Source organism: Hemiscyllium ocellatum, chromosome 15, assembly GCF_020745735.1.
Source record: "Hemiscyllium ocellatum isolate sHemOce1 chromosome 15, sHemOce1.pat.X.cur, whole genome shotgun sequence".
NCBI lineage: Eukaryota > Metazoa > Chordata > Chondrichthyes > Orectolobiformes > Hemiscylliidae > Hemiscyllium > Hemiscyllium ocellatum.
This window is the reverse complement of record NC_083415.1, coordinates 34,516,745-34,537,671: the sequence shown is the minus strand read 5'-3', so window position 1 is coordinate 34,537,671 and position 20,927 is coordinate 34,516,745. Positions and strand designations below refer to the sequence as shown.

General features: G+C 37.2%; 1 protein-coding gene across 4 annotated transcripts in view; it reads right to left on the bottom strand.

Moving 5' to 3' along the window:
- Positions 1 to 1,555: 1,555 nt before the first annotated feature.
- The window catches only part of stau1 (staufen double-stranded RNA binding protein 1), a 40,329-nt gene continuing 20,957 nt past the window's right edge, over positions 1,556 to 20,927 (bottom strand). For 2 of the 4 annotated variants that reach the window (XM_060836357.1, XM_060836359.1), the window contains exons 7-15: positions 20,755 to 20,853; positions 16,967 to 17,179; positions 10,412 to 10,555; positions 10,178 to 10,324; positions 10,011 to 10,089; positions 6,541 to 6,872; positions 4,252 to 4,374; positions 3,985 to 4,070; positions 1,556 to 2,607 (exon numbers count right to left, since the gene is read on the bottom strand). In XM_060836357.1, the coding sequence (XP_060692340.1) occupies positions 2,520 to 2,607; positions 3,985 to 4,070; positions 4,252 to 4,374; positions 6,541 to 6,872; positions 10,011 to 10,089; positions 10,178 to 10,324; positions 10,412 to 10,555; positions 16,967 to 17,179; positions 20,755 to 20,853 (1,311 nt within the window). In that variant the 3' untranslated portion in view covers positions 1,556 to 2,519. The remainder of the gene's footprint in view (positions 2,608 to 3,984; positions 4,071 to 4,251; positions 4,375 to 6,540; positions 6,873 to 10,010; positions 10,090 to 10,177; positions 10,325 to 10,411; positions 10,556 to 16,966; positions 17,180 to 20,754; positions 20,854 to 20,927) is intronic. The other 2 variants (XM_060836358.1, XM_060836360.1) reach the window with 2 other exon arrangements.

Genomic DNA, 20,927 nt, shown 5'->3' with positions numbered 1-20,927 from the left:
GTCATATTGGACTCTAGACACGAACTCTCTTTCTCTCCACAGATGCTACAGACGTGAATTTGCACAGCACTACGTATGTATTTCTGGTGACAGAATGACTCTTTATTGGGTCTTAAAGTTCAAGGTCTTTAAATGAAGCAGTGGTGATGTCATCATTGGATTAATAACCTAAAACTCCAAGGCTAGTGTACTGTGGGAAGATTGTGAATCATGGAAGATAATGAAATTTAATTCCATAAAAATCTGCCCCTATGGCCACTGTCAATGATCAGTAAAAAAACAAATCTATCCAGCTCATTAATGTCATTAATTCAGGAAGGAAATCTACCTCCCTTACCTGGTCTGGCATAAATGACTCCAGACCCGTGACAATGTGGTTAATCTTTATTGCCCTCTGGATAAAAAATTAGTAATAGGCAATATATGCTGTCCTAGCCAGCGATGCCCACATTGCATGAATGAATAAATAAAAAAGCTACACTGATGAGTGTTTAGGTCAGCTTTGTATTGTTTTAGGTCTATTTAGTCTTAAAGTAACATAACTATATATCCAAAATAACAAATTTCCTTTCATACGATTTGCAGATGCTAATTGCTCATACTACCAAATTTGTTCTTGAAAGTAGAATGGACTTTGCATCTCAAGTCAGTCAAATTAATGATAAGTGAACACAACTACAAGAAATTCCAGAACAAAATAAATGTTAAACAAACTCCAATTCAAGTTCAATAGCACCACCCTTTTGGCAGGGAAGGAAATCTAAATGCAATTTTCAGAAAGTCTCTCTCTATTATTCCATTCCGAGCCAAATTGTTATTAGTTTCATTAAAACACTTCATAGGATCACAGTTACTTGGAACCTTTAAACAATTTCAATCAAGATTGGTCAGCACTTAAGTTAACTCCATTTGGTGTCAAACTCTGGAATGCTTTACTCTTCATACCAATATTTGAATTAAAACATTTTAAACAATTTAATTTTTACTCAAAAGAATTTTTAATATCGTAAAGCTCCATAGTTCGTATTTGAATAATTTTTCAGAGCTTCAAATCTGAGCCATTTTAAAAGTAGCTCAACTGTAGATGCCCAAAGTCATCCATGTAAAACTCTGGAGTACAGTAATCTTGTTCAGACTGATGCTGGTTTGTTAAAAAATCCTTTAAATTTAAAAGGTTAACTGTTCTACCACACACAATGGAGAAAAGGTTGTGCAGCATGACTTAAAGGAGTTAAATGCTTCACACAGTCAAAAGGCTTTCAGTTCATCTGCTGGCTTGTTTCCAACTTTACTAATAAAGAAGGAAAAAGCTTGTAAAGAGAATTGTGATCCAGAAAATGTGTACCGGAATAGTCTAGCTGTCTGAAAGCTAGATCCGCAAAAAATGTATTCCGAGACAAATTAGAATCACCAAGATCTTTTCTACAAAACACAATCTTTTCAAAATTGTTGAGGCAGTTGAGACAATAAATGCTAACAATTTAACGGTGGCTGGCAACTCCTTTAACTCAGCTTCACACTGATAATGTGTTATGCCAAAAAAAGCCACCAGTACTTTTGCACAAACACCAATTTTTACTTCTCCATTCCATAGGTACAGTACATGGGAAGGAAAAAAAAAGTCCAAAAGTAAAGTAACAAAGTTTTGACTTGGCAAGGGATTCGTGCTTTACTTGGACAATAAGCAAAATGTTTACTGTACACACTTTGTGTACATCACATGGAACATTACATCAAAGCATTAATAAAGTACAACACAACATCTTACATTTTACCCTACACCAAGATTTACAGTAATCTGCAATTTCTGGTATAAGCTAGGTAACAGATCATATCCAACAATGTAATTCTTGTACACTGTTGAAAATTACTTTTAATATAAACAAAGTTTAATATAAAAACAAAAATCAAAGTCGTTCAGAATTACCAAATTAAAAAAGATTAAAAATACAAACTTAATCTAGAAGACCAAACATTCTACTAGATACCATCTTTCAAGGGTGAACAAAGAGGCAGTCTTTATAACTTATTCAAACTGAATTAAATTTAGAGTTTCAACTTTCTTCTTTTGGATATATAATTATGAAAATGCAGGCACGCTACTTTTTAAACTAGCACCAAGTTTTGTTTAAACCAAGATGGTTTATGTTGTTAATGGCCAATTCAAACAGGTACCAAATCACGAACTACATACGTTGGATATGACCCTGATTTTGTTAAGCAATTTTTCAATCATCATGTAATGTACTATTGGAGAGTCATCAACAGAAATTCTAACTTTTTGCTGCTGGATATTGGTGTTAACAGGGTTCCAATGAAACATTAGGAACAAATTTCCTTCATCAAAAAAATGAATTAATGTTGAAATGCATTACTATTTTAAAAAGTTAAGCAACTTAATGATTTAGATACTACAGCAAAATTCAAACTGTAGTTCTCCAAAACATAAGTTACAAGTCACAGAACAGGAAGCATCCGATTTTCTCTGGTGCTTGGCGCTTTGGGTCAATAAAAGGCTTTCAGTCAGTGACCTCCAGTGTTTGTCCTAAAGTGTTTGAGTTAGCCGGTTTGATATGAGAATCACCATCAATCTCTTGTTTCACACATCTGTAAAGAAGAAATCAGTTGGTTTGAAATTTAGTAATTCTGCAAAATAAGAATGTTTGTTAGCTATAAAAACAAATAGTAAATTATACATTATACAAAGCTGCAAATGCTTATTACAATTTGTTCATAAGACAAATCTAAAATTTCAGTACAGGTGATCATTTAGCACAAATCAAAAAGGCAGATGAAATGTTGGCCTTCTACTTCTGAATTTCAACAATTTGATGTGATGATGCTTCAGGTCCCAGTTGGAAGACTGATCTTCAGTTATTGACAACATTAGGGAAAGAAGCAGGCCAGCAAGGCAACTGTTCAATTTTACAAAAAAAAACTTATGTTTCTTTGTAGGCAGGGGCAAGAACATACTCTAGACCCTATGAGAAGGTTTATCATCTTCTGCATTGGTCTTCCCCCCCCCACCTGTCTCAAACCAGATTCTGTCCTGGACCACAACCTCAGTGTTAGGGAATGTTCCTTTTGGTTTGGCTATTGACAGATTTAAACAGCTGGACAACCGCTTTCTACCAATTGCAAGTTTATAAGGCCCAAAAGATTTTTTCCTACATTTCTGCCCTTGGGGAGTTGACTCCACTAAAAACACTGTTCCAAGCTCACATTACCTGTTTATTTTCCATTCCTACTTACATAAGAATTGTACTTTTGGAATTGACATACTATTAAGTTTCCAAAGAACACCAGATTCATGACCAAACACAGATTCCCCTATTTATTAATACTGATTTCTACCACACATGAAATATTATTCATTTCTCCAAAATTTATGTGCTCAAAATTTTAAAAAAAGGCATTCCTTCTTGTTTCAGTTCAATTCCTAACTGCCTACTTTTGCTCCTAGTTATCAAAGAATTTTACAGTATAGAGACAGCCACTTGACCCTTCATACCTGTTCCCAAAAGAGCTACCCAGTCTCCAGCATACATCTGTGGCACTCTTAAATTCATCAATTTTAAATACACATTCAGCTATCTTTTGAAACTTCCTACGGAATCTGCTTCGACCACTCTTCCTAGCAGCATTTTCCAACTATTCAATGCTGAGGAAAGAATTTTCTCATCACACTCCTAGCTCTTGCTGAAATTGTAACTCCTAGTTACAGACACACCAACTATGCAAAAGCGGTTACTGCAGATTAGAATCAAGAGTAGAATGGTGCTTGAAAAGTCCAGCAGGTCAGGCAGCATCCGAGGAGCAGGGAAATCAACGTTTCGGGCAAAAGCCCTTCATTAGGATTTTCATCGATTTTGCTGCTCCTTGGATGCTGCCTGATCTGCTGCGCTTTTCCAACACTACACCAATCTTGATACCAACTATGCCACATTACCTATTTTTGATTTGAGTTCGCAAGCTAATACTTACACAGCAATTGGTCCATTTCCTGTTCTTGGTATTTCTACATTTTGTTGGTCCAGCTCAGACAACAGTTTTAAGATATTAAGTGCAGCCTAAAAAAAGATACAGGGACACATTCAAATCTTTAAAATATTAGGTTTTCCAAATAACGATCAGAGGTCAAAAGTATGACTATTTATAGAGAACTTTTAATTTAGCTGCAATATCAATGTACCAAAGGAATAAGCATGAAGTTATTATTCTAAAGTTTCGAAAAGCATATAATATTCTTACCATATCATGACAGGATTCAACATCTTTTCCAATTCCATGACTAATCAGGGGAGGTTGGGATGAACAGTTAATCAGCGACACATACTCATTTTTATTGTTTTTTGGAAAATCTTTATATTCAACCTGAAAAGGGATGATATAACATGACATCACTAATCAAAAGTGATTGTCAGGCACTAACTGTCAAAGGGTTGTGCCAAACAAAATACTGGCACTGTATATGACTGCATTGCTTCAAATTTGATTTCTCCACAGTGATACAATACTTTTTAATTACCATGACATTGAAGGTAGATATTATAAGAATTTAGAAAAGGGCTTCCTACAATAAAATAAATGCAGTTTGATATTTTCCTGAGCCACTATTTTCCAATTTGCTACAAACAGGAGAGACTCAAATCACATCAGATAACATTGACACTGGTGTGGGATTTTAAAAACTGTTCTAGTCATAAAATTAACTACACTAGATAAGATTGAGACACTTTGATAGATATTCCCCAGCTCAGTCAATTTAAGGGAGAAGTCACAGCCAAGACTGGTCTTGGCTCAGATTCTATGTTTGCATGTTAACAATGGTTATTTGGATTGCATACTAGTTATTATAACCTGTGAAAATTGCAACACAGCACAAGTAAGGACCTTTTAAGATCAGAATTTTAAAAATGGAAGACAGGAACAGGTGGTGGTTATTCAACTTGTAGAGCCTGCCTCATCATTCAAAACAATCATGACTGATTCAACATCTACCTGATGACAGGCTATCAAGCCTGTACTTCCTGGTTTTCTTTCTCACTCCCTTCTTACATTGTGGAGTGACACTTAATTCCTGCAGATTGAAAAGATTCATTCCAGAATTTATTGAATTTTGAAAGATAATCAGCAATGCATCAATCCATTCTATAGTCACCTTCAACACCAGGATGTAGAACATTAGGGGATTTATTAATTTTCAACACAAATCTTCCTTCAACTCCTCATTCTCCCTCACCACTTGAATCTCCAATTCTGGAAGATTGCTGACAACAAATGCAAAGTAATAATTTAGATTGAAGAAACTCTGTCCACAGATGGCAACATACTTCAAGTCCAGTGACCTTTCATCCTAACCTTCATAATACTGGACATAAAATTGCTTGTCTCAACATGCTAATAGTTCACACACTACAAAAATCTGTAACACACATACACACCAGAAATTTGTCCTCCACAGCTAAAGTCCAATTGGTTTGCCTAGTCTATGTGCAGACTGAAGTAACCCTTATTGTATTGCCAGTAGCACAAGCTTTCCCCATTTCCTGATTAACATGTCTCACTACTCCTATTTAGTTACCTGTACATAACTCTAAAGTGTGTTGCTCTTAGTTCCACCCAAACGGATTTCACAATTCTTCCAACTGGAGAGCCTCCCTAAGTAATATACTGATCCCATCCCTCAGCAGTGTAATTCCATCTCACATCCTTCATGCCTATCCTTCCTAAATGAAAAGCCTTATTATTCAGTCCTCCGTTCTAGTCACCATATAGTCATGTTTCTGTAATAACAATTAGTTGTTTATTTTTTTTTGCAAATGCTGCATATATTCATGAAGATTTTCCTTAACTTTGTCTTTTTGACAATTCCACATTTGAAGTATACACTTTGTTCAGCTTTGTTTCTCCCTTCTAGTCTCCCTAGTATCTTTCCAACTTCATTTCCTTCCAATTTGAATTTCCCTGCAGATTTCATGCCACCAACAAGCTCATTTTAACCCAACCCAATGGCACTAGCAAAAATCTCCAAGATCAGTCCCACTGTCTAGCAGGTAAAACCCACTCAGCTTGCATTGGTCCCATCTAATCCAGAATTGGTTCCAATTCTTCAGAAATCTGACATCCCACCTCCACACCAGCAGAAGTACAGATGAAACACGTACACTTTATTTTTGTTACTTATTATGGCTTTATTTCGGATGCTTGAATTTTCCAGCAAGTCTCAATACCATCCAACAGTGCTTGCAAAGTTAGCTTTGCTTCAAATTACACTTAAGATTTACCAAACAGCACAACACAAATACAAGAGACTTTTACAGATTCCCTATGTTCTTGAGCTACATTCAATACTATTCATCAAAAGATTAAATGCATCAGTACTTAATAAATTTGTAATAGTGAAAGAATCAAGCTAATGTTATAGTAGACAGTGCAATGCCTTGTTGTATGCACAGCCCATTTCAAGTCCAAAGACTTAAGTGTTTTTAAAAGCTATTTCATGAAAACCCCTCGACCATTAATAAAAAACAATTATACCTGTAATGCTTGAACAGTAGCCAAAAATTCCAATTGCTCTGAAGGTCTGGTAAGGGTGCTTTGTGGCTTGCGAGCTGCAGGATTATTTTTCAAAATAGTTTCTGCAGTTAAAGATGTCCCACTATATAGGAGTTCTCTTGCTATCATTGCAGTGAAAGTGGCCATAGCTGGATTTGCTGCAGGCCTGTTGAAATCTTTGGTATGATGCCCTTGATTGACTCCAACAGCCTGGGCTACCTCAGGAACCATAGGAAGGATTCCAGCAGGCAGTTGTTGGTGGCTGGGATAAGGCATTCGAAATTCATCTTCCAAGCGCATGCTACCATCTTTAACTGAAAAACAGTACAATTTAGAATTATTTTGAAACAACACAAAGCAGGGCTGGTTATGGAATGCTCAGATATACACACCTTTTCAGATTACTCTTAGGAATGTTGGACATTCCTTTTTTGACAAGGCAAGTTTGCCTGTTTACCACACTTATATAATTAAAATCATCATTGCAAGTATTTCTAAGAACATTTTCAGAAGCTTTACTTTCCTTAAAGAAAGTTTTCCAAGCAGTTAAGTGTTACCTGATGTAATCTCTCCACCCTAGCCTTTTGCATTCTACTGGTCACTGTTTCCCTGCAGGAGGTATGGAATCCTTGGAGTCTCATGCAACATTTAACCATAGTTTCCCTTAAAATTACTAGTTCAGAGTGTTTTTTTAAAGTAAGTTTGTAATTTCTCTATCAAAACACGTTGCAAATAATTAAGTTTTCCTCATACTGTAACTCTGAGTCACCTTCAGTGGGAGATTTTACAATGGAACAAAAATAACAACAATTCCTCACTTCCGTAAGACTCAATGTCAGATTAAGGGTTTAGGAGTAGCATTAAAGTGCGAGCTTAGCCCATATAATAGCACAGAAAGAGGCCATTCACCTCAACACGACTGTGCCACCTCTGAAGGGATTATCAATTCCATTTTTTAATCTTATTCTTCCCTTATCTTAGTCATTAATTCTAAGATTTTTTTCATTTTACCTCTAGTTCTTAAATTACCTTAATTCTGTCCTTTTGACACTATCATTATTTTGCTCAACCAAAACTCTTCAGGATTTTAAAGACTTCGATAAATTTTCCCATCAACCTAATCTAATCTCCCCGATCTAACGAGAACCCAGATCTCTATGCATAGAAGAACTTCAAATTCCATTTCTGCATCTGTTCCAAGCTAATGACATCTTAGAGTAAATCCTCATTTATTTTTAGCCTATTTTCTCTAATACCGTCTCTTTTGCTGAGACATTAGCAGTAGCCTATTGCCTAATTTAAAAAAAGAGTGACAAAAAACTAGAGCATAGAAAAGTACGGCACAGAACAGGCCCTTGGGCCCATGATGTTGTGCTGTGCATTAATCCAAATATAAAACAAAACAACTTAACCTACGTACCCCTCAATTCAATGCTATCATGTCCATGTCCATCAGCCCTCTATAAGAACTCTTGTGTGCTGCCTAACTCTGAGCCAAGAGGCCTGGGTTCAAGTCTCACTTGCTCCAGAGGTGTGTCATAGCATTTCATGTCCATGTCCAGCAGTGGCTTAAATGTCCCTAATGACTCTGCTTCCACCACCACCACTGGAACTCCGAACTGAGGATATTGGACATGTACTGCTTCCACAGAAGGACTGGTTCCTAACTGGACCCACTCTATTATTTCTAGTTTTGTATATCACTTCCAGATTCCTTTTTATGACAGTTCACTAATCTATTCTCTCACTTTTAAAACCAGTCCTTCTCTTATTCTGCTCAGATTGCCATTGAATTATATAGATGAAATTCGAATCGTTTTGTGATTCATTTTAATCTCATGGTGCTAGATTCTGGGTTAAATGTCAACAAAAATGTGTTGCTAGCCATTCATTACACTTTAAAATTTGTTGGCATGGAATCCTCCAACAGGGAACTGCAACCCATACAACCAAGTCCTTAACCAGTTTGCAGAGCCCTCGTGGAGATAGAAAGATGGTGGGGAGTTGTGTGCATGCAAGCATGATGGAATAACGACAAAAGAGAAACTACGAATTCATTTTACAGTTTTAAGCAGTGTTGGAATTTCAGAAAGACTATAAAAAGGTTAATTTTTAGTCAAGAAAGATTGTTTGGCAGTAATTAAGACATGCAAACCACTAAAAACTTAAACCTGAATGGACCAGCACAAGTTTTAATGGTTTTCAAGAACTCCCTCAAAATTTTACGTGTACTTCAAAGACATTTTTTTGCTAGTATACCATTTTAGCCAAGTGCCTGGAGAAGCAGGGCAGTTGAAACAGAAATCATGATTTCAGTATTTAAATATTCATGCATATATACTGGAAGGTGCTATCTATTTACTTCTTAATGGAGGTGGCTAAGATATTTTCTCATCAATGTGTGCAGAAATGCTATTACACACCTCTGGAGCAAGTGAGACTTGAACCCAGGCCTCTTGGCTCAGAGTTAGGCAGCACACAAGAGTTCTTATAGAGGGCTGATGTTTTTGCTGTTAGTACTATTACAAAATTCAAGCCTATAACTAAAGCATACTAAGGATGATCCTTGGAATATCATACCATTCTCGTTTATGAAAAAATATCAAACTTGTACCAGTCCATTCTCTGGAAGGAATCCTTTTGTTCACTTATCTTCCATATCTTGATTTGGATCTAGGTGACCCAGATTATTTAAATCGACTCACTGAAATTAGACATCCTTCTGTATTTTCACATTTGGCCAGTTCACAGCATTTCCAAGTACACAAAAACCAACATTGTGATCACTGTTCCTCAAATATTTCTCCATTTGGATAAAGTGAGGTCTGCAGATGCTGGAGTACCAGAGTTGAAAAATGTGGTGCTGGAAAAACACAGCAGGCCAGGCAGCATCCGAGGAGCTGGAGAAATCGATGTTTCGGGCATAAGCCCTCCTTCAGGAATGAGGCTGGTGTGCCAAGCGAGCCGAGATCAAAAAGGTAGGGGGGAGGGGCTCTGGGAATATAATAGGTGGAAGGAGGTGAGGGTGATAGGCCGGAGCGGGGGGGGGGGCGGAGACGGAGAGGTCGGGATGATGATTGCAGGTCAAGAGGGCAGTGCTGAATCCGAAGGTTGGGACTGAGATAAGGTGGGGGGAGGGAAATGAGGAAGCTGGAGAAATCTACATCCCGACCTCTCCGTCTCCGCCCCCACACCCTCTCCGGCCTATCACCCTCACCTCCTTCCACCTATTATATTCCCAGTGCCCCTCCCCGAAATTCCCTCCCCCCTACCATTTATCTCGGCCCGCTTGACACACCAGCCTCATCCCTGAAGGGCTTATGCCAGAAACGCTGATTCTCCTGCTCCTCGGATGCTGCCTGGCCTGCAGCGTTTTTCCAGCACCACATTTTTCAACTCTATTTCTCCACTTGCCCTACTTCAGGTACAGTGCCTGATTATAAGGAACATACCTGTGGCTGTATCTTCTATGGAGGAACCAGGCTCGAAAAACGTCACTTTACGCCCTTTCACAGATTCTTTCACAGTTGGCTGAAAAGAAAATTACAATTTTTTCAGAATCAACCTTGGAACTTAAAAGGAAATAGACTTTAGTTGGACTGATGAAAAAAAAAGTTACCTTTTCTTCAGTTTTCAAAGCTGGTTTAGGTGGCTGAGGCTGAGGAACTTTGAAACCTAAAAGTTCCAGCATCTTCTCAGCTGCGTTTCGCTTGGCAACTTTCTTATTTGGGCCCATTCCCTCTCCTACTTGACCACCAACTTTAACCTAGATAATGGAATACAGTTTAGGTTATTTGGAATTGTATATTTCAGAGTCTGTAGATAATCAAATAAATTATGTAACAGTTCTCACCCGCATAACAAACTCTCTGAGGCGAGGAAGGCCTCGTTCTACCATTAATGTATATTCAGGCTCCTTTTCTTTTTTTGCTTGCTGAATTTGAGCTAGACGGCTGATGGGATTCATTCCTTGCCCATACTCTGGACTTGTCTGTAGCTTAAAAATAAAAAAGATGCAAGCTCAGCATTTCAGCACTATTCAAATTAAATCACCGGGTGAGAAGATGACTAAAGTTTAATTTTTGCAGCCAAATTTGAAAAGCCAGATTCTGTTTTGGTTCAGGCACAGAAGTGACCCAAATATTAAAAAATTAAAAAAAATTAGTGCTGAATCTTGCAGATTTCCTTAATGTCAAAAGTGGCTTTGTTTTTTTTTCTCAAAGCTCGTTTTATTCCCCATTTTCCTGAAGGCCAAAAGGGCCTTTTTCCAGAACTCTGCCAATAATCATTTTTCTATTGGATGCTAGAAACCAAGAAAATGTTGTCTGGAATATAGGATCCAAGAATTTCTGTCCCTATAGGAAAACTTCCCTACTGGCTTACTGAATCGAGAGTTCATCATGCATATCAGATGTTGTGCTGTCTGCTAAATATCTACAAAGGAATAATCAAGCATTTACAAGAATGCTTTTTGCTCCCAAATCAATAAACCTAACTCAATTTAATAAAATACGTTAATGATAAAAGTCCAAGACTGGCCATTTGTTAAACAAGCAAAAATGTGTACCAACAGTCTAAAATGCAGAAGTTGCCAATTCAGATTCAGCTAACTGTAGACAAGATATTCATGAAGAAATTACAAGGATAAAGTTTAATGCACTAGCTAGTTAGTGTGTTATACATGCTGATTACAAATTAAACTCAGGGAAAAAAAAAGTGTTCTTTTTGTAGCTACAGAATCATTAAGTTGAAGTCACCTCAAATATTATAGAGATGGGTGAGAATCCATTTCACAAAATGGTTTCTGTACTTCAATTTTTAGGAATCAAGGAAGTCTCACATTGGCAAAGAATTCTACATACGGGGTAAAGTACTTTGCTGCACCTGGCATGTATGCAATTGATGCTAAAATTAGATAATCCCCAGCACGAAGGTTAATTAAAAGATATTGAATTTTTCTGCCCAAAAAGAAAAACATTTTTCAGAGAAAAGTTGAATTACGCCCAAAGGACAGACTTGCACCTAAACATTTAACATAAGTTACTATCTAGGTATATGAGAAGTGGAGATAGTGGACATAACCAGGCTAATTAACTTGGGTGGTGAATAAAGAAAATAATAATACACTCAAATTTGAGTTTGAAAAAGTCCTACAGATTTCAAATGCAATCACTGTGTGCTCACCATTTATTCAGAGAAAAGAATAAACTATAAAATTAGCAATGCGATGGGAAGTTGAGATGAGGATAAGCAGAACAAGTATTTCACAGAACAAAATCTATTCATAGACTGTTGATGTCACAGTAGCATTTTTGTCAAACAATGGCCAGGCTAGAATGTGGTGGTGCAATCACATTTGCTTAAAATCTTTGGTGAAATCTTGATGTTCATCTAATCTAGTGGAGTGACGAGAGTGCAACAGTCTATGGAAGGAGCATGAAATATACCAAATACTTAAAAAGTTTTATATTACATTACCTTGACATTTGACCAGTTACAGAAAATTGATAAGATGATTTATTTAAACCTGACTCTTAAAATCCTCATGTTTAATATTTCACACACATAGCACTCTACCCAATTCCCAGGTATCAGAGTTACAGATGTACAGGACAGAAATAGTCCCTTTGGTGCAACTAATCTATGCAGACCAGATACCCTAGTCAAATTTGCCAGTATTTGGCCTATATCCTCCAAATGCTACCTATTCACATGGCCATCCAGATACAATTGCAACATTTAAAAGGTACCAGCCTCCATCACTTCCTTGGGCAGCTCATTCCATATATGCACCACCCTCTGCTTAAAAAAGTTACCCGTTAGGTCCTTTTCAAATCTTTCCCTCCTCACCCTAAACCTATGCCCTCTAGATCTCTACTCCCCCATCCCATGGAAAAGATCTTGTTGATTTACCCAACCATGCCCCTTATGATTTTATAAACCTTGAAAAGGTTACCCCTCAGCCTCTAATGCTCCAGGGAAAATAGCCCCAGCATATTCAGTCTCTCTATTGCTCAAAACATCCAATGCTGGCAATATCCTTGTAAATCTTTTCTGAACCCTTTCAAGTTTCACAATATCCTTCCCAAAGCAGGGAGACCAGACTAGCATGCAGTATTCCAACAGTGGCCTAACCAATGTCCTGTACAGCCACAACACGACCACCCCACTGCTATACAATGCTCTGACCAATAAAGGAAAGCATACCAAATGCCTTGTTCACTATCCTGTATACCTGCAACTCCACTTTCAAGGAATTATGAATCTGCACTCCAAGGTGTCTTTGTTCAGCAACACTCCCCAGGACCCTACCATTAAGTGGATAAGTCCTGCCCTGACTTGCCTGTCCAAAATGCAGCAACTCACATTTATCTAAATTAAACTCCACCTGCTATACATCAGTCCAATTGTCCACTGCTCAAGATCCCGGTTGTACTCAGAGGCAACCTTCTTTGCCGTCCACTGCACCTCAGATTTTGGTGTCAACTACAAACTTACGAGTCATACCTCCTCTGTTCACATTCAAGTCATTTATATAAATGAAGAAAAGCAGTGGACTCAGCACTAATCATTGTGGCACACTGCTGGTCACCACATAGGAATCTGTATTTCCAACTAAATATTAAACATCAGTTCAATTTTCCTCTCAAAAAAGTTAGAGACATAGTTCTAGAGTTCTAAAAGGACCAATAAGCAACAGTCAGACACACAAAATCAGACCAATATTCCTTTCCATTATACAGGCACAGATGTGATCACTCTCTGTAGTTAGCCAGCTCAGCACCTCCAAACCAAAGGAAATTTCACTCATCTTTATGCCTCAAAGACAGAGGCTTCATCTTAGCCATTGTACATGACAATTTATCAACATACCAATGTTTTGCTGAGTCACATGTTTAAAAAACATTGCTTGCTTATCATGAAACAGAAGGTCTCTAACGTTTCCTGTCCATAAATTAGATTATAACTCTGCAAAATATATAGTGCAATATGACATTGGAGTTTTCTTTTATATGGGCAATGTCCATGCAAAATAACTGGCATAGTTCAAGCCTACATATGACATTAAATTTCACCTTACCATAGGTTTATAATGTTTCTCAGCATGCTGCCAGCAATCACCACTCAACTGTTTCTCTGCCATGATGGGACAATGGAGGAAGGGAAGAGAAAAATGCTTGGTATGATATTCTATCTATATGAACCCAGCTTACATTGGTTCGGGAAAAATGTAGTGCAAGATTTTTTAAAAAGTCATTATTCCCATGGGTTTATAAATTCTAAAACCTGTAAATGTATAGACACATTGAGAAAACCTCTTGCCATTGCGTGCATGGTGTTTAATTTAGCTTTCTCACAAACTTTATGGATCTACAAAAAGTGTTTCAAGCTATGTGCAAAAATATTGATAGATGGATTTGAATTAATTCTTCAATGAAAAATAAAATAGACAACTTGAAAGTAAAATGAAATACATTGAAATTTGGAGTAGTTCCGTAAAAAGAGATTTTTATAAAACGGAGGTGGTTCAGACTAGAAACTCCAGAGAACACATCAGGCTTTAGTCTTACATCTGTTGGAAGAACCAGCTAATCTGCTCTTAAAAGTAAGCTTTTAAAATTCAAAAATGCTGTCATAGACCAAAGCAAACAACCTCAAAAATACAACGGTGCCCAATGTGCAGCTAAAACCTTTCATGTTCCTTGGGGCTAATAAATCTACAGATCTGCATTTCCAAACTATTCTGACATTTATTCTTTGCCTATTCACATATTTGTCAAAATGCCTCTTAAACACGACTATTGTATCTGCCCCCACCACCACCTCTGGCAGCATATTCAAGCCACTTACCACCATCTGTGAGAAACAAAAACTTGCCTCTCATCTTCTTACAACTTACTCCCTTACCTTAAAGGTATGTCCTCTCTCCCATCAGGCATCCACCCTGATACTGCACTAGAATGGCCTAAATCAAAATCACAAATGATATCCTATGTGACTGTGGGAAACCATCCCTCATCCTTTGACATCCAGCAGTCTTTACTTAAATACAGTTGAACACATTAGCATCCAACCTTTCTCCACACGCACCCAACTTAGTGGGACTGTCAGAAACAAAAATAGCAATTGCTGAACATAACCCAACAGGTCTGGCACGGTGGCACAGTGGTTAGCACTGCTGCCTCACAGCACCAGAGACCTGGGTTCAATTCCCGCCTCAGGTGACTGACTGTGCGGAGTTTGCACGTTCTCCCCGTGTCTGCGTGGGTTTCCTCCGGGTGCTCCGGTTTCCTCCCACAAAGATGTGCAGGTCAGGTGAATTGGCCATGCTAAATTGCCCGTAGTGTTAGGTAAGGGGCATGGGTATGGGTGGGTTGCGCTTCGGCGGGTCGGTGTGGATTTGTTGGGCCGAAGGGCCTGTTTCCACACTAAGTAATCTAATCTAATCTAAAAAGTTTTTCCAGCAATATCTATTTTTATTTCTGACTTCTAGCATCTGCAGTTATTTGTTTTGTTTTTGTAGGACAGTCCTTCCTACTTCATTTTTGTCCAGTCACAGCCAGAAAATTACTTGTAACAGCCTCTTCTCCTTATGTTCCCACAATGATACATTTGGAGATCATGAGGTGTTATGCATGCTGCACTCATTTCTCATCCATACATTGACACTCAGCAACATCATCTACACAAACTCATCAGGTTTCACATGTATACTGGTTCAGCACTACCTCACCAAGCGTTTGACCCATCAAATGCCCTCAACTTCTTATGCTGCTTATTCAATCTCCAGACCTGAATGAACAGCAATTTCTTCCATTGAAAGACTGGAAGCACCAAAGTACTAATTTTAAGACCAAAGCGTAAATTCTGTGCCATAAATACTAATCCTCCCCATCTCATTTGTCATACCCTTGAGGATGAATAACAGCATTCACAACTTTGGCATTTTATGCGACCCTGAAATTAGTTTCCAATCAAATGTCCATTCATCACCATGACTACCTACAATACACCATGCTACTCGTGTCTCTTTCAAATCAGCTGCTTTGGAAATCTTGTCAATGCCTTAAGTTATTCTAACTTCTATAAATTCAATTCTCTCTTGTCTGGCCTTCATCTTCCATCCTCTTCAAACTTAACTCATCAAAAAGAAAAAGAAACTGTACTGCCCAAATTCTAAACTGCACTATTCCATTCCATATCTGCTCTAGCTTTTGCTGATTTAAGATATTACCAGATGAGGAATCAGTTTTGAAGTCTCAACCTTGCTTTCAAATTTCTTCACAACCCGTCTGCAAGACCAACCTCCTCCATTCTATCCCTGGATAGTTCTATTGCTTTCTAATTCAAGCCTTTTATACACTTCCAATGTTAAAACTGCTCTAAGCATTGGCATCCATATTTCATGTTGTAGCTCAAAATTCCAGAGTTGTCACCTTAAGTCTCATTGTTCTCAAACGCTCCTCAGTTAAGATACTCCTTCATACCTACTTGTTTAACTTACCTCCTCTTTGGGAAAAGCAATTATGGAGACAGGATAGGAAAGTGGAGTTGACGTGCAAGTTCAGCTATAATCTTACTGAATGGCAGAGGGTGATCCCATATCAAATTTCTGTTTGATGACACTGAAATGCGTTATGCTTCCCAATGTTAAAAGGTTCTATATAAGAATCAAAATAGTCCTAAAAACAAATGCTGATTAATGGAGCACCACTTCTAAAATATTTAATTTCTGATAGCTGATAACCATTTATAATTGTACAAGTTTGAATTAGACTTTTGGAAATCCCTTTCCTAAACATTTGATGTCACTGAATAATAACTTGCATAGTTTCTTTAGGATAACTATGCAATGAGAAAATACAAGACAGTACCATCCAAAAAAACCAGTTAAAACCTTGAAAAAAATAATTTGTACTTCACCAGAACTTCATACATGGACTTATTAGAAGGTAGATTCACCCAGATTAAAGCTGAACTTGTCTCAACTTTATCCTTCCTACTCAAAATCCATAAAATATAGATTCCCCAAATAAAATGCACAGGTACTATATGGCAACACATTACAAGCAACAAAATATGAATGAAAAGATTGTTATGGTGGCAGTTATTGAACTTCCTGTTTCAGTAGCACCAGTTTGATGAGACTTCTTTTTGACTATGAACCATCCCTTCCAAAGTCGAACGGAAACTTCAGACTGCTTTACAACTTCAAAACTATGGTGGAACATAACCATTTCCCACTTACAAGAGTCACCAAATTAATGGAATCTTGAAAAGTAAAGCTAAAAACCAGGTTCAGCAATAGCTGTGAAATGAACATCCATTCAGCAAGATCTTTTCCACTAATACCACCACCCCCCGCAAAAAGAAATAACTTTTTTTTAAGATAAAAAGATCAACACACCTTCACTATTGACTTGGTTTTCTTTTTTATGCGTGGTTTCACTTTTTCTACTGTTGGAAGCTGTGGAAGTTTTTTCAGTTCCTCCAAAACAGCTATTGCAGCAGCTTTCTTCGAAATTTTCTTGCTCTTCCCCTCTCCTTCAGCTGAAAACTCTCCAACCATTACTTTAGTAACAAAGCTTTTCATATGTGGTGGGCCACTTTCTTTTATTACCTGTGAATAAAAAATATTAAACACGTAAAGCCACAAGTCAAATTCACTAGCAAAATACTGTGGATGCTGAAAATAAATATTCGTAACGTTTAATCGATTCACAAGAAAGGCTTATCAATTTCAAAAACTTCAGTAGCAATCGACCATGCAAATCCTCCCTCTTCCATCTCGTTTAAAATGGTTTTCTTCAAGGGAGCACTGTGACAATAAGTGGATTAGCAGTAGAGATAAGGCCAAGCTATGTATTATTCATCTTTATGGTAACAACAACGCAGATGTGCAGTCAACAAGAACGTTTGTGTGAACACTAATTATTTCCTTGCCAGCAAAACAAGAGGGAAAGAGAAGACTCAACACAACATGATCAAATGAAAGTCTACAGGTTTTCACACAACTGATGAGAAATATGAACAAAAAGTCACAACACCAGGTTATAGTCCAACAGGTTAAATTAAAACCGCAGCTGCCGGAGGAAGGATCAGAGGCTCAAAAGCTTGTGGTTTCAAATAAACCTATTGGACTATAACCCTATGTTGAGAGATTTTTGACATTGTCCACCCCAGTCCAACACTGGCACCTCCACATCAAGAGAAATAAGAGGGAAATTCACTAGCTCATTCTATTGATTTTTAACAAAAATCAATGAATGAGTATGAAAGTTCAAATCTTCATCTTCCAGCATCCATAAAAGAGTTGGCAGACAGCCTGCACTCACATCGAACAACATTGTTCAATATTGCCATTTTTTTTTAGGTAACGGGACCAGCACAGTTGTTTACACAACGTATACTGAAATCCAGTAATTTATCAGTGGAGCATCACAAGTACAATCCAGAAGCCATTATTCAGCATCACTGCAGCTATACTCATGTTGGGCTTCTTTACTTATCCAGTGTGTTTCCATTTTGAAAATCCACATGATACATGTATTCATGAATTAAATTTCATCCTTTGAGTTGTGTTAACCACCTTCACAAAATGCTTTCTGAACTACACTGTTCAAAAGTATTTGTTCAATCCATGATGCTAAAATGAAAATTAGTGACATGCACACAATGCTGCTGAAAGGCAGGTCACTTTTGTGCTAGTTGGCATAAAGATGCATAATGCACATCAACACCTTATCTCTGCACGTGATGAGTTACAGAATCATGCAAGACAGAAATTTAAGGTGGTAGAGGAAGAAGTGTAGAAATGAAAAAGTTAAATGTAATTTGTGAACATTTAAACCATGTTACAGGATTGCCACTGAGATTAGACCTTGTACATCTATTTTTAAAAAAGGTTCATAATATTTGAAAGAAGTGCCAGCACAACAACACATAACAGATTCAAACTGAAAAGCAATGTAAATTCATAATATTGCTGTCTCAGCTTTTTGGGAAAAATGACAAGGATCAAGGTACCAAAACATACCCCAACTAAATCCATGGAAATTCAAAACAAAGATTAATATTTTGACTGCACTTAACGAGTATAAAAGAGAATGAAAATGTAGACCATGGATTGTTTCATTTACTGTATCAAAGACATTTTTTAAAACAAAAATTAAATCCATTCAGGTGAAATCAAATCAGTGTGGCTGCCAGTGAGACAAGAGGTGCAAATGTTTAGTGTGGAAAAACAGCACAGAAATAAATGTAGTCTTCTACTTCATATTGAAAAACTACCCTTCATCTGTAGGACAATACTTCATACCCTCACATCCCTTCCTCAGCAATGCTGGCAAGAAAATGGTCCAAACTTTTACTCTTTCTTCTCCCTCTCATATGTCTTTTATTTTGCCTCCATCAGGAATAAACTGGTTGGTGATATGGCAAAGGAACCACTGTCAGCACTGGAGGAATCTAGAGTGGGATTTTGCAGAGAATGTGGTAATTAGTACTCTAATTCCACCTCTGCTTTGCTAGTCAAGTTCTTTAAAGATAATCTTTCTTCATCATCTCATTTTTACTATTTCTTCTGAAACTCAAATCAAAACCATATCCTCCCATCCCCAGTCTCTCAATACCATAGAACAAGTGTCAACTAAATGACCCCTGCTGTTTACTGCCTCTTTTCCACTCAACTTGCATTCCAAAGAAGCATGCTAGCTTTAAAAATCAGCTTAAAACAACTGTTTTAATCAAGAGAAACGCTCATCTCTTTCACTGTCTAAAATAGTTTTGATGGTAAAAATGATTAACTTTTGCCCAAATGACTGGAATTTTTTTTATTGAAGACTGAAGATTACAATTGAGAATGAGTACAAGTCCAACTTGTGTGCCTCTTCCTTCCCCTCAGTTGGGTATATTTTAATATCTAAAATCAAAAGTGAAGCATATAATTAGTACACTCCCTTTCACTGGCAGATGGGTTTCAAATAGAAAGTTAGGTGCTACATAAGCTTAGATGGTTATTTTCCCCCAAAATACTTTAAATACTTAAAACTTAATTAAAAGTATATGATCATACTGAAAACAAAATGTCAGTCTAGTATCATTGGCATACCAGTGAGGGTGAGGTCCTCAAATCCAAAGGCAAAGCTACTAGATACATTTAAAATAATTTGTGTGGAATACACTATTTAAAAAAAATCAAACCTGCAAGACGACATTTATTTCAAAAATACTCAAACTTGAGCATTGCTGGGACTCAGCAGTCAGATTATGTAACCTTGATGGCATAAGCTCATAGCGTGGCACTAAGTGAAAATACTCAAACTGCCACTTCAAACTATAGGTGCTGCAGGAACTGAGTATTTAATACTGTTGCAACCCATCTCAATTTAGTATAATGAATACTTTAAATTCAGTGTAACACCCAATCTAACAACCAAAATGGCAAATTGAATTCGGATTGTGGAACTTAAAATGCTTAACTTTTCCATTTGGACCTGACTGAGCAGTATTGATATATAATTGGAATATTTTTCTTCATTTCCCAACATTCTCTGTCCAGTCGCTTCAATCCATGCACTAAAAGATTTAATATGTAGAGGATAGGCATGAGATGCACAACAAAGTGTGGCACACAGACATCTTGGCCACTGTTTTGTGAATTCTACTTGTACAAAAAGGGGAAAGTTACATGGTACTGAAAGTCTCATCATACAGCCCACACAATTAAGCAGAAGCAGAAAAACTAAACACCATATTACTTTTATTGTATCTTGTACAATAAATCTTTATTACTTGTATCTTGACCAAAACAAGACAAACCCAAATAGCATGGGACCACCTGGAGCTTCAGTGCCCATGAAAAAAAAATTTCTGGCATCCTCTCACTGTAAATGCTATAATTGACCAGGAAGACAAGTGATTCCACACGATGATACATTGAATATTATGACTTTTGCATCAACAGATAATTCCAGAGGCAGTTGAAACAAATTTTGAGTTAACCCAGCAGTAAGATGCTTTCTCTATTTAATGCATTTAGATGGTTTAGAAAGTGCAAGCTACACAAACAATGTAATTGCCAATTTCATCCATAGCACTTCAATAAAAAAAAATCACAAGGACAAAATTTTGCAAAGAACCAGATAGTTTAATTGATTTCATGCAAATTGATTGAACCATTTATAAGAACCTTACTTCAAAGTTCACAGGCATATTTCTTTTCAGTGCAATCTCAAATACTTGGCTTATTTCAGATTTATTGAGATCATCATCATCTGTTTCTTTTCCATTGATCTGAAAGGAAACATTTGCATAGTTACTAGCATGAAATGTGATAGTAGAAATTTTAAAACATTTCATGTATTCAC